The sequence below is a fragment of the Triticum aestivum genome, chromosome 6B (assembly GCF_018294505.1).
Source record: "Triticum aestivum cultivar Chinese Spring chromosome 6B, IWGSC CS RefSeq v2.1, whole genome shotgun sequence".
Lineage (NCBI taxonomy): Eukaryota > Viridiplantae > Streptophyta > Magnoliopsida > Poales > Poaceae > Triticum > Triticum aestivum.
Genome location: NC_057810.1, coordinates 508,460,975 through 508,474,663, shown reverse-complemented (window position 1 = coordinate 508,474,663; position 13,689 = coordinate 508,460,975). Strand labels below are relative to the sequence as shown.

The 13,689-nt window shown below is 50.0% G+C and overlaps 1 protein-coding gene across 3 annotated transcripts; it reads left to right on the top strand.

The window, feature by feature from the left end:
* The first annotated feature begins 256 nt into the window (after nt 1-256).
* Nucleotides 257-4,609, top strand: LOC123137693 (probable trehalose-phosphate phosphatase 1). 3 transcript variants are annotated; one of them, XR_006468458.1, is made up of 12 exons: nt 257-340; nt 1,421-1,583; nt 1,669-2,108; nt 2,208-2,348; nt 2,449-2,520; nt 2,704-2,805; nt 2,917-2,973; nt 3,130-3,231; nt 3,350-3,568; nt 3,667-3,759; nt 3,845-3,996; nt 4,191-4,609. XR_006468458.1 is itself a non-coding variant. In XM_044557530.1 (11 exons), exons 3-11 carry the CDS (start codon nt 1,827-1,829, stop codon nt 3,893-3,895), a joined length of 1,119 nt encoding a protein of 372 aa, XP_044413465.1. In that variant the 5' UTR covers nt 257-340; nt 1,421-1,583; nt 1,713-1,826; the 3' UTR covers nt 3,896-4,176. The 3 variants fall into 3 exon arrangements, 2 of the variants coding, with proteins under 2 accessions (XP_044413465.1, XP_044413464.1); XM_044557530.1 differs by lacking the exon at nt 4,191-4,609 and having other exon boundaries at nt 1,713-2,108; nt 3,845-4,176; XM_044557529.1 differs by lacking the exon at nt 4,191-4,609 and having other exon boundaries at nt 3,845-4,176.
* Nucleotides 4,610-13,689: the final 9,080 nt, after the last annotated feature.

Below are 13,689 nucleotides of genomic sequence, written 5' to 3'. Positions count from 1 at the left end.
GAGAGACAACGTGCTCCATAACCGGTGAATTGATCTAATTTTACTCCTTTCTCAACAGTTAGTTATATCATGTGTCCCTGTTCGATGAATCTGGATGAAAAAAAAAGAAAAGGGTTTGAAATCGCGTGGGCTCCCGCGAGTGAACCTAGCAAATACATGGCGTAACAAAAACATGTAGGCGCCATTGAATTCTTTAAGATTTTTCTCGCCTTTTTTTTCCCAGCGCCTCTATAAATAGTCTTTGGCATCGACGCCACTCTCCCCCTCTCTCCTCGCCTTCCTCTCCTCGCATATTGTTCGACCCCCGCTCTCGTCCAATACAAGTCCCTTTCATACTAAGGTGTGCATGTTCTTCTTCTCCTAGCCAGTCGCCTAGTTTACTTGCTCGCATGCAATGCTCGGTTGGTCAAATATTTGTTCTTGAGGAGTATTCGTCCAAGTCCTTTCGTGTTGATGCATCTGCCGAAAGGCACAGCAAGTGCCAAAGCTGGACTGAAATTTCCTAGGGGACTCTTCCTCGTCCTTCTCTCTCCCCCTATGAAATTTGCCAGATAACTGGTTGCAATTTGCCAGGGGACCAAAGCCTGCTATTGGACTGAATCCCCTTCTCTTGATTACCATTGAATCCCCCTAGACTGATTTGCTAATGTCCTGCATATTTTTTACTCCATAGCATTTAGCAGTGTGTGTATTGTCGAGGTTCTATTAATTATTTCGTTTCTTACAAATCTCCCGCTGAAGATTTGGTCGTCGGGAACAAGGTTGAATTACCGAACTGATAGTCAAGTCAAATGTTTGAAACTTGGCCTTTTCCCACGAACCTGCTGTAACCTGACGTTCTCATGCTTCCATCATAGCTTGGTTACAACACAGGAGCTGACGTTCTTATGCTTCGGTCATGGCTTATAGCGGCGCAATCGCTCTTCTCATATTCGCGCCTCTGGCAATTTAATCGCCCTAAACTTGCGTACAGAATTTAGATGCGTTAGGTTTACCTACCGTTCTTAAGTTCAGAAGCACAGAAACAGAAACACTCACCAAGGCATTAACACCTGGGCCAGAGCACACATGGCATCAGACATCCGTGATTGGGCCGGCATATCATTGCAGATGTTTATATTCTTTCAGAAAATGTTAATAGTACAAGGTTAAGTATCATATTTCTTTTGGCAATTAGTTTACCGTACCTTAACCATAGTTAAGGCCAACCCAGCAATCTGCAAGTTTTTACTTTGACATTTTCCCTTTCCCTTCTGCTTTTTCTGGATGTTGTTTTCTTCCTCTATCACGATAACGACACAGATTTAACATGGCTTGACACTTGATCCATGTGCGGTTGTCGACGTCGTGGAAGTAACTAGTCTGCTATTTGATCTTTCCGGGTAACTGAGAAGATCCTCTTGTTGGTTAATTCGTGCAGTGACACCTTCTGAATATCGGAGTTTTTTCGAGAAGGAGGTTGAAACCCCGGCCTTTGCATCATTCTGAACATTGGAGTTAAACGGAGCTGGCTTTGTATGGCTTTTCCTATGTGCCAATCCAGTCTTGTGATATAGATGTGTCATCTCTCTCAGCATGACAAGGTACTACAAATCATCCCGAATTACCTTCTCTTTTCTCATGGAGCAGACGCCCTTTGCCTAACGCTATCCTACCTTCTCTGCTCAGTTCACAGGTATTCTGCTTTTGATGAACTTCCTCCACACCTGCAGTGACAAGAAAACGCTGAAGAAGTGGTTCTTCATCGACAAGACAGTGGGCTAAGAAAATCCTGCTGAAAGAGAGACGACCACCGTACTGACCACACTTTTTCTTCGTCCGACCCGATGGATTTGAGCAACGGCTCACCGGTCATCAGTGATCCGATGTCAATGAGCCAGTCGTTGATGGGAGTGCTGCCTTCCAACATGATGCCGTTTTCAGTCAGGCCCGGAGGTTACTCCGGCGCTGGTGGCGCCGGCGTAAACGTCAGTAGGCGCAAGATCGAGGAGGTCCTCGTGAGCGGGCTGCTGGATGCTATGAAATCCTCGTCGCCACGTAAGAAGCACAACGTGGTCTTCGGCGAGGAAAACTTGCCTGAAGAAGATCCTGCCTACAGTACATGGATGGTAAGATTTTTCATGATTCCTTTTTGGGTGACGTACTACTAGTAGTACTAGTATGCCTCTTCTGAAGAAAGACTTACAGATATGCCTCTTTCGTTGTAGGCAAAATGCCCTTCTGCTCTGGCTTCCTTCAAGCAGATCGTAGCCAGTGCACAAGGCAAGAAGATTGCGGTCTTCTTGGACTACGATGGCACCCTGTCTCCGATCGTCGACGACCCTGAAAAAGCCGTCATGTCCCCTGTGGTAAATCAGAATAATCTGCTTAAACTACTAGTAGCAATTCTTGGTTATCAACAAATGAGCACCTGCTTATAGTTGTCCCATAACATTTTTCTCTTCTTAGATGAGAGCTGCCGTGAGAAACGTCGCCAAGTACTTCCCTGCTGCCATCGTCAGCGGAAGGTCCCGGAAGAAGGTATTGATAACTATATGAAGTTACTAACTCTTTGCACATGTCACTGTACTGATATCAGAATCCTCCCCAGTGATATGCAATCATATGCCTGATTAATTTGATATATGCATGTTTGATTTCAGAATCCTATTGATATGCAATTAATGCCTGGTTAATTTGATAGTTCCATTCCAATTTATGTAGGTTCTTGAATTCGTAAAACTGAAGGAACTCTGCTATGCTGGTAGTCATGGGATGGACATAATGACATCTTCTTCAGCACATTATGAACGCAATGCTGAAAAGGTGAGCATTTCCTGCTCATTTGTTTCAGAGATGATAAAATTCACTGTCTTTTCGCATAAACACAAATATGATATGCGTGCAATACTGACGGTTCCTTAACCCTACTTGTAGGGCAAAGAAGCCAACCTCTTCCAACCTGCTCGCGATTTTCTGCCTATGATCGATGAGGTGCGCTTTTTCTTATTTAACTCTGATGAAGCTGACAAACTGTAATACTTTAGTCGACGGGACAACTGAAACTGAAACTTCAGAAAATGACAGGGATTCCATTCATGCAAAGTTCAGTGGTTCTTGTGTTGTATTAATGGGTATTTTTCGCAACAGGTTTCCAAGGTCCTCTTGGAAGTCACGAGCCGAATCGAAGGCGCAAGCGTTGAGGACAACAAGTTCTGCGTGTCTGTACATTACCGCAACGTGGACGAGAAGGTAAAAACCCTGCGCCTCAAGCACTGGACTGATGCTCCCTTTTGCCTCTTCTCTGGGTCTCTCCTTCCATGGATGGCATGCACCTGCAGATTCGCCTGACAGTTTTGCCTGATCGTAGGACTGGGAGCTGGTCGCACGGCTCGTAAACGAAGTGCTGGAGGACTTCCCCCGTCTCAAAGTGACCAACGGACGAATGGTTTTAGAGGTTCGTCCAGTGATCGACTGGGACAAGGGGAAGGCCGTCGAGTTCCTGCTTCAGTCGCTCGGGCTGAGCGACTCCGAGAAAGTGATCCCTATCTACATCGGCGACGACCGCACCGACGAAGACGCGTTCAAGGTTCCCATTTCTTTCTCTGGCAGCTGTGCAGTCCATTCGGATCTTTGGCCCGGCTGTAAACTGCAAGCTCATGGTCTTCTTCCCCTTGGTTCCATCAGGTGCTTCGGGAGAGGAACTGCGGATACGGGATACTGGTCTCGCAGGCGCCCAAGGAAACCGAGGCCTTCTACTCGCTCAGGGACCCGTCTGAAGTAAAACTCTTTCTAGTTTTTGTGTGCTCTGCTCCTGCTGGCTCTGTTCAAAGAATGGATTCCTGATCGTTTGGTTCTCGTGCAGGTGATGGAGTTCCTGAACTCCTTGGTGAGATGGAAGAAGCACTCGCTATGAACAAACAGGAGATGACTGTAGTTTCCGAGGCGACAGTTTTGCAGCGTTGGAAACCATAGCTAGGGTCGAATGATGTTGCCGTCCCCTGTTAATTCGTTTAGGTCGATTGATATTCTTGTACTGCTAGTCATGTTCTTTGCCACTGAGAAATTTGATCGGTGGCTGTGTTGGTTGTTATACATAATGCTTTAGGTTAACATAAATTGGATCTGGATCTCTTGATTAGAACACCAATACATGTGCGGTAGCGTGTGAACTTACAAGTGATTGACGAAATCCCATACTCTTGATGCAGGCCCTAGTCGATGCAGCACACGGGAATAGTTGGCGAAGCGGAACAGCACCGAGTGAATAGCCCATGGCCGAAAGCGTGAACGTAGCCAGCAATAGGTAGAAGACGCCCAGAAGGCTACCGGCACTAGAGATGGCCGGCATCAACCAGCGACTGGTCGGTGTAGAGCAGCAGGAAGCCGCCGGCACATCCTTGCGGTGGCCGGCTGTGGTGATGGCCTTCTGATCCCTTTATGCACCCTTTTAGGATCGGTAGTTAGGAGTTTGTTGGGGGTTAACCCATGTATGCGTGTGTCATTGCCCAAGGGGCACCACCTCCTCTTTTTATACTTGATGCTAAGAGACAGGGACCAAAACCAAAAGTTGTCTTTCTGTGTGCCTCCGATCATAGCACAAAACGTGGAGAAGAGCTCCCCCTTTTCTCTTGGTCTGTTACGACTTGAGATCAAATTCCAACATTCTCCCCCTTGATCGTAAGGTCAACAAACATCATGAGCTCATTCTCAATAGAAATAATATACCAAGGCAAAGTGTTACAATGACCAATGAGATGCCACTGAACCTCATTACCTATAGTATATAATTCTATCTCGAAATGAAAAACATACTACTTTATGGGAGATGGTTTACAAGATGGTCCTAATTTCCAGGATCAAAAGGCTTTCCTAACCCATGTCGGCAACGTAATCAGAAATACGGGTGGCGAGCCTTTGGTAAACGGATCCGTAATACATACAAATCATTTTTATATGCTTAACATCATTAGCTTGATCCTGGATTCTAGCTTTCACAACATGAAACATATTGTCAATGGTTTTGGCAACACCATTTGACTTGTTGTTACTCGCATAGAAAACTGCGTGTTCATAATGCAGTAGGTGGTTTTTATAAATATTGTCTACCACCTTAAGTTCGGGAATAGAACTTCTTTGACATACAACCTGCCCAATAGCCTCTTAACATGCCACATCGTAAATTGCATTGTTTCTAATGCCATCCATGTCATTATGGATTCCACGACATAGCTCCATATGCGAGAGTGAGGATGTAACATAACGTGGAAACTTTAATATCCACACACCTCGCAGAAACAATGTCTGAATAACCGAGGATATCGAGGTTATCGGACTTCTTATTAGTGAGCATGCAAACTTTTATTGCCTTGCATATCTACAAGACTTTTCGCGGCTTCTCTAGTGGTCCATTTCTGGACTTCTATATTTGCCAATTATCCCGATCATAAATAGGGCAAGTTCACATTTGAATACTTACATTGCTTCTGACAGCTGAAGCATAAAGAACTAACATTACCTGATCAGTTCATAATGGTTCCTTGGACACTAAACTGTCCACCTTTATTGCCCTTGACTTTAGTAGCAGGTGCGATAGAGCACTACCACGTAATATTTTCTTATGTACTCTATCAACGTATGTCATCATAATAAAACTTATACTCCTTTTGGACCTATATCTTGGCGAAACTCAATACAAGCAAAGTATGAGGCATCACCAAGATCCTTCATGTTACAAATATAAGATAGACATTACTTGGCTCACCAAAATATTCTATCTCCATAAGGTAGTTGAGGGAGTCCTGGATTAGGGGGTGTCCGGATGACCGGACTATAACCTTTGGCCGGACCCCTGGACTATGAAGATACAAGATTGAAGACTTCGTCCCATGTCCGGATGGGACTTTCCTTGGCGTGGAAGGTAAGCTTGGCGATACGGATATGTAGATCTCCTCCCATTGTAACCGACTCTGTGTAACTCTAGCCCTCTCCGGTGTCTATAAACCGGAGGGTTTTAGTCCGTAGGACGAACAACAATCATACCATAGGCTAGCTTCTAGGGTTTAGCCTCTCTGATCTCGTGGTAGATCTACTCTTGTACTACCCATATCATCAATATTAATCAAGCAGGAGTAGGGTTTTGCCTCCATCGAGAGGGCCCGAACCTGGGTAAAAACATCGTGTCCCTTGTTTCCTGTTACCATCCGCCTAGACGCACAGTTCAGGACCCCCTACCCGAGATCCGCCGGTTTTGACACCGACATTGGTGCTTTCATTGAGAGTTCCTCTGTGTCGTCATCTTTAGGCCCGATGGCTCCTCCGATCATCAACAACGAAGCTGTCCAGGGTGAGACTTTTCTCCCCGGACAAATCTTCGTATTCGGCGGCTTTGCACTGCGGGCCAATTCGCTTGGCCATCTGGAGCAGATCGAAAGCTACGCCCCTAGCCATCAGGTCAGATTTGGAAGTCTGAACTACAGGGCCTACATCCGCGGAGACTTGATCTTCAACGGATTCGAGCCACAGCCGGGCGCGCCGCACTGTCACGATGAGCATGATCTAGCTCTGCCGCCGAACAGTGTCCAGGAGGCCACCCCAGCGTCCGCTCCGACCCTTAGCTCGGAGCCGACTGCGCCAATCATGGACGGGTGGCTGGACACCGCCTCGGGGGCTGCAATCCCTACGGTGATCGAGCTGAACACCAGCCTTGTCCTTTATGAAGCTCGTGACTCCCAGGTGCCGGACTCCTTTCCGGACTCCGAACCTTCCGCGCCCCTACCGATCGAACCCGATTGGGCGCCGATCATGGAGTTCGCCGCCGCGGACATCTTTCAGCACTCGCCCTTCGGCGACATTCTGAATTCACTAAAGTCTCTCTCTTTATCAGGAGAGCCCTGGTCGGACTATGGTCAGCGAGGTTGGGATGGGGACGATGAAGAAATTCAAAGCCCACCCACCACCCACTTCGTAGCCACTGTCGATGATTTAACCGACATGCTCGACTTCGACTCCGAAGACATCAACGGTATGGACGCCGATGCAGGAGACGACGAAGAACCAGCGCCTATAGGGCACTGGAAGGCCACCTCGTCATATGACATATACATGGTGGACACACCAAAAGAAGGGAATGGCGATGGAACAACGGAGGATGACCCCTCCAAGAAGCAGCCTAAGCGCCGGCGTCAGCAGCGCCGCTCTAAATCCCGCCAAATCAAAAACAATGATTCCGGCACGGGAGATAATAACACCCCGGACAGTGCCAAAGACAACCCCCTCCAGCAGGATTCAGCACAGGAGGATGGAGAAGCCAGCCCTCATGAGAGAGCGGCAGACAGAGAGGTAGAGGAAGACAATTACATGCCTCCCTCTGAAGACGAGGCAAGCCTCGACGATGACGAATTTATCGTGCCTGAGGATCCCGTCGGACAAGAGCATTTCAAGCGCAGGCTTATGGCCACGGCGAGCAGTCTCAAGAAAAAACAGCAGCAACTTAGAGCTGACCAAGACTTGCTAGCCGACAGATGGACTGAAGTCCTTACGGCCGAAGAGTACGAACTCGAACGCCCCTCCAAGAGCTACCCAAAGTGTAGGGTGCTACCCCGATTAGAGGAGGAAGCACCTAAACCTACATCACCAGCGCATGACGCGGCCGACCGGCCACCTCGTGGCCGCGACAGAGAGGCCTCTCGGCCATCCACTCAAGCCGCACCCCGGCGTCGCTCAAAAAATACCAAGGCACGGGGAAATGTGCCAAACCTGCAAGATATATTGGAGGACAAGGCAAGGCAAACAAGATCGATCTACGGATCGCGTGGGCGCCCCATGACACGTAACGATAACCGTCATGCCGGATATGGCAAATACGGCCAGGCCGAACACAGCAGACAAAGCTCATTTGAGCTACGACGTGATATAGCCCAGTACAGAGGTGCCGCACACCCACTATGCTTCACAGATGAAGTAATGGATCATCAAACCCCCGAGGGTTTTAAACCCGTAAACATCGAATCATACGATGGCACAACAGATCCTGCGATATGGATCGAGGACTATCTCCTTCATATCCACATGGCCCGCGGTGATGACCTACACGCTATCAAATACGTCCCACTCAAGCTTAAAGGACCAGCTCGACATTGGCTCAACAGCTTGCCAACAGAGTCAATTGGTTGCTGGGAGTACCTGGAAGCCGCATTCCTCGACAATTTCCAGGGCACCTATGTGCGACCACCAGACACCGATGACCTAAGCCACATCATTCAGCAGCCAGAGGAATCGGCCAGACAATTCTGGACGCGGTTCTTAACCAAGAAAAATCAAATAGTCGACTGTCCAGACGCAGAGGCCCTCGCAGCCTTCAAACATAACATCCATGATGAATGGCTTGCCCGACACCTAGGACAGGAAAAGACGAAATCTATGGTAGCCCTCACAACACTCATGACCCGCTTTTGCGCGGAAGAAGACAATTGACTAGCTCGTAGTAATAACATGACCAAGAGCCCTGGTAATCCGGATACCAAGGACAACAATGGCAGGTTGCGTCGCAACAAATACAGGCGCCACATTAACGGCGACAATGCTGAGGATACGACAGTCAATGCCGGATTCCGAGGCTCCAAACCCGGTCAGCGGAAAAAGCCATTCAAAAGAAGTACTCCGGGCCCGTCCAATTTGGACCGAATACTCGATTGCTTGTGCCAGATACACGGCACCCCCGAAAAACCAGCCAATCACACCAACAGGGATTGTTGGGTGTTCAAGCAGGCAGGCAAGTTAAGCACCGAAAACAGAGACAAGGGGCTGCATAGCGATGACAAGGAGGAGCCCCGGCCGCCGAACAATAGGGGACAGAAGGGCTTTCCCTCACAAGTGCGGACGGTGAACATGATATACGCAACCCACATCCCCAAAAGGGAACGGAAGCGTGCGCTTAGGGACGTATATGCGTTGGAGCCAGTCGCCCCAAAGTTCAACCCATGGTCCTCCTGCCCAATCACTTTTGATCGAAGGGACCACCTCACTAGCATCCGCCACGGCGGATTCGCTGCGTTGGTTCTAGACCCAATCATTGACGGATTTCACCTCACTAGAGGCCTTATGGACGGCGGCGGCAGCCTGAACCTGCTTTATCAGGATACAGTGCGAAAAATGGGCATAGATCCCTCAAGGATTAAACCCACAAAGACGACCTTTAAAGGCGTCATACCAGGTGTAGAGGCCAACTGTACAGGCGCAGTTACACTCGAAGTGGTCTTCGGATCCCCGGATAATTTCCGAAGCGAGGAGTTAATCTTCGACATAGTCCCGTTCTGCAGCGGCTATCACGCGCTGCTCGGACGAACCGTATTTGCAAAGTTCAATGCGGTGCCGCACTACGCATACCTCAAGCTCAAGATGCCAGGCCCTCAAGGAGTCATTACGGTCAATGGAAACACCGAACGCTCTCTCCGAACGGAGGAGCATACGGCGGCCCTTGCGGCGGAAGTACAAAGTAGCCTCTCAAGGCAATTCTCCAGTCCAGCTATTAAACGTCCGGACACCGTCAAGCGCGCCCGGAGTAACCTACAGCAAGACCGCCTTGCACGCTCCGAGCAAGTGTAGCAGTGCGGCCCCAACCCCAGCCCTCGCGAAATTGCAAAACCAGTACCACGCGTACATAATTACACTCTGGAAATACCATGGGCATAAGGGAAGGGGCACAACCACAGCACACCCACAATACGGCTCAACCGCACTAGGGGCTCCCGATTTTGTCATTTCTTTTTTTTATTCTTACTTTCAGGACTCCACTCTCCGGAAGGCCTGTCCGGCAGTACAATCGCCGAACACAAGATGCAACAGCCAGGGAGGCAACAAGCTATGTCGCATGTCCAGGTGGTCTCTATAACGAGCTAAATACCTGTCTTACATAAAAGTCCCGCAGCCTGCCCCTGGAGGGGGACATGTCAAATAATCCCATCTCTTGCTTATCGCACTATTTGTATCATTTTGCTTTCACAGCAGCCTTTTAATAAACAATACATAGCTCTTGTCTATTTTGCACTCATTTTTTATAAATATGTTCATTTATGACATTATGCAACCATACACTTTGGTACGGCCAATACACTAGGGGCTTAAGTACCCAGAATATGGTGTGAGAAGTCCGAACACTCTCACGAGTGCGGCACCCCGAACTTATAGCATTATATGCATCGGCTCCGAATCATGTCTTGGGTCAATAGTTGGGTTTGCCCGGCTCCCATGTTTTGGTACCTTATGTTCCGTTATATCGGCTAAGGTAGCGCTGGGAGAACTACTACGATTGTGCCCTAGTTGAGCTGGGTTAAGCACCTCAGTAGAGAAAGCTAAAACTGACCGTCATGATAGGGCGAGAGCCGGTCGCTGTTCGAGAGGTTTTGAGTCCCTAAAGACTTATGTCGCTTAGAGCGAGGAGCTGGCTTTGTCCGGCCTAGGTATGGATAGCGCCCCGAACTCGGTCTTTCGAATACTAGGGGCTTCGACGAATTTTAAAATTATAGAATTCTATGGCTAAGTGAGAGTGATAAATCATTATAGTCCGATTGCCTTGTTCGTTGTGTTGAGCGCCTCCCTCGAAGGACCCAAGAATGGGAACAAGAGCGCTCAGGTTTATCCCGAACACCCCAGCACTCGTGGCATGGGGGTAGAAGCCGATGACTCGCCATCTCTCAGATTTGATAAACGGCCGCACAGAAGGTAATATTTTAAATGGTCTTCAACGCACAGGATAACACGAGCGAGTTTACTCAAATATTACATCTTTGGAACATTCATTCACCACAAGGCGGGCACCCTTCAGGACGCCCTCATAATACATCTCGGGCCTGCGATGCTCCTTCCCCTCCGGTGGCCCATCTGTCACCAGCTTCTCAGCATCCAGCTTACCCTAGTGTACTTTAGCATGGGCAAGGGCCCTACGGGCACCTTCGATGCATACGGAGCGCTTGATGACTTCAAGCCGTGGACATGCATCCACTAGCCGCCTCACCAGCCCAAAGTAGCTCCTGGGCATGACCTCCCCAGGTCATAGCCGTACTATTAGGCCCTTCATGGCCTGTTCGGCTACCTTATGGAGCTCGACCAGCTGCTTCAGCTGGTCACTCAAGGGCACCGGGTGTCCGGCCTCAACATACTGGGACAAGAACACCTTCTCCGTCGAGCTCCATTCCTCGACTCGGTAGAATGCGGCAGCATCGGACACACTGCGGGGCAGATCTGCGAATGCTCCTGGAGAGCTCCAGACTCGGGTAAGTAACAAGTAATTCACTTTCACGTGCTTGCTTTGCATAAAGAATGACTTACCCGCCGCTATCTGCTTCATTGCCTCAATTTCCTAGAGGGCTTTTTGGGCTTCGGCCTTGGAGGATTTGGCGCTCTCAAGGGCCGAGGCAAGCTCAGACTCTCGAGTCTTTGAGTCAAGCTCCAATCTCTCGTGTTTCTTCACAAGAGCATGGAGCTCTTGCCGCACCTCCGCCACCCGCGCCTCCTGCTTTTCTCGCTCGGTGCGCTCCACGACCACATTGTCTTTGGCCTTGGACAACGCTTCCTTCAGGGTCGCCACCTCGGTTGTGGCCCCTGTAATACTCATGTTGGTCCCGTCATTATTTGCAACCAGATATTTTTATATCATTATACAAGGTACTACTTACCTTCCTTGTCCTCAAGCTACTTCTTGGCAAGGCCGAGCTCGTTCTTGGACCGCTCGAGGCTCTGCTTCAATGCATCGACCTCCGCAGTCAGTGCGACAGAGGTCAGCAGTGCAACCTGCATTCCCATATTGACATACTTATGTTAGACTCTTGCGTATATCTTTTCAGATCCTCAGTTCAACTTTTCTTTCCGAATACCAAACTGAGCATCAGGGGCTACTGTCTATGCAGTAATATTTTTACATATCTTAAATACATACCTCGAAGCCTGTTAGAAGGCTGGCACAGGCTTCCGTCAGCCCGCTCTTGGCGGACTGAACCTTCCGGATCACCGCACTCATAATAGTGTGGTGCTCCTCGTCGATGGAGGCGCCGTTAAGCACCTCCAGCAAATTATCCGGTGCCTCCAGTTGGACGGAGGTCACCGGCATCGTAGGCTTTCCCTTCTTACTAGGGGGACGCTTGCCGGATTCCGGAACCGCTGAAGGTTCCGGTGCGGTGTCCGGCCCATGGCTGGACTTAGATCCCTCTGGGGTTTCATCCCCTTTGCGCCTGGAGCCCGGGAGGTCGCCTTGCGGCGCCTCCAGGACCACCTCCTCCTGTCTTAGCCCCTTTTGGGATTCCACCTCGGCATCATCCGCAGGGCGAGGGGAGGTAGCAGTCGGGAGTGAAAGAATATTCACATCCGACGAATCTAGGGAGCCGCTCGATGAAGCGTCAAGCCGGGCCTTGGGCGGACTGCATGATTATATTCGGCGTCAGAAGATACTGTGCAATAAAGGAACGCCATGAGTCATTCTGGTATTTGGATACTTACAATTTTGCCAGGGGCTTGGCCCTGGATGGCCACTCCTCTCCGCCGTCGTCGGCGCTGGTGGAGTAGTCCGGAAGAAGGGTCTTTCCCTTCTTGGACCCTCCGGCCTCCCCAGTTGGGGCGACCTTCCTTTTCTTTCCTCCCCCCGTTGGAGGGGGAGAGGCTTCTTCTTCCTCCTCCTCGTCTTTGGGGGAGGAGTGCGCTTCGGGGTCGTCGGGCGATGAATCCGACACTACCAGGCGCCGGGAACTCTTTCGAGTTCCCGTGGCCTTCTTCTTGGCCTTCTTCTCCGGTACCACGTGAGGTGCCGGGACCAGCAGCTTCGCCAAGCGTGCATCTGCTGGGCCTTCGGGCAAAGGAGCCAGACAGTCAATCTGTCCGGACGTCTTCTTCCAGTCCTGTCAAAGGAGCGGGAGCTTAGATCCCGCGTAGAGTCAAACTATGAAAAACAAGTATCCTGTAAAGGGTAAAACAAGCTTACCGCGCTGGCTTGGCACTTCGCACAGAATCCGCGATCCTCGGTAATGGGAGGGGGAACCTCGGAACCCTTGAATAGCACCTTCCAGGCGTCCTCGTGCGTTGTGTCAAAGAGCCTGGACAGAGTTTGGTGCTGGGCCGGGTCGAACTCCCACAAGTTAAAAGCCCGTCATTGACACGGGAGGATCCGACAGAAGAGCATGACCTGGACTACGTTGATAAGTTTAACCTTCTTGTCCACTAGGTTTTGGACGCAGGTTTGGAGTCCGGTCACCTCTTCCAAATTACCCCATGACAGGCCCGTCTCTTTCCAAGAGGTGAGCCATGTGGGGATGCCAGATTGGAATTCGGGGGCTGCTGCCCATTCAGGGTCACGCGGCTCGGTGATGTAGAACCACCTCGATTGCCACCCTTTGATGGTTTCCACAAAGGAGCCCTCGAGCCATGTGACGTTGGGCATCTTGCCCACCATGGCGCCTCCGCACTCCGCTTGCCGGCCGCCCACTACCTTCGACTTGACATTGAAGGTCTTTAGCCATAAGCCGAAGTGGGGCTTGATGCGGAGGAAGACCTCGCACATGATGATAAACACCGAGATGTTGAGGATGAAGTTTCGGGACAGATCGTGGAAATCCAGGCCATAGTAGAACATGAGCCCCCAGACAAATGGGTGGAGGGGTAAGCCTAGTCCGCGGAGGAAATGGGGGAGGAACACCACCCTCTCATGGGGCCTGGGGGTGGGGA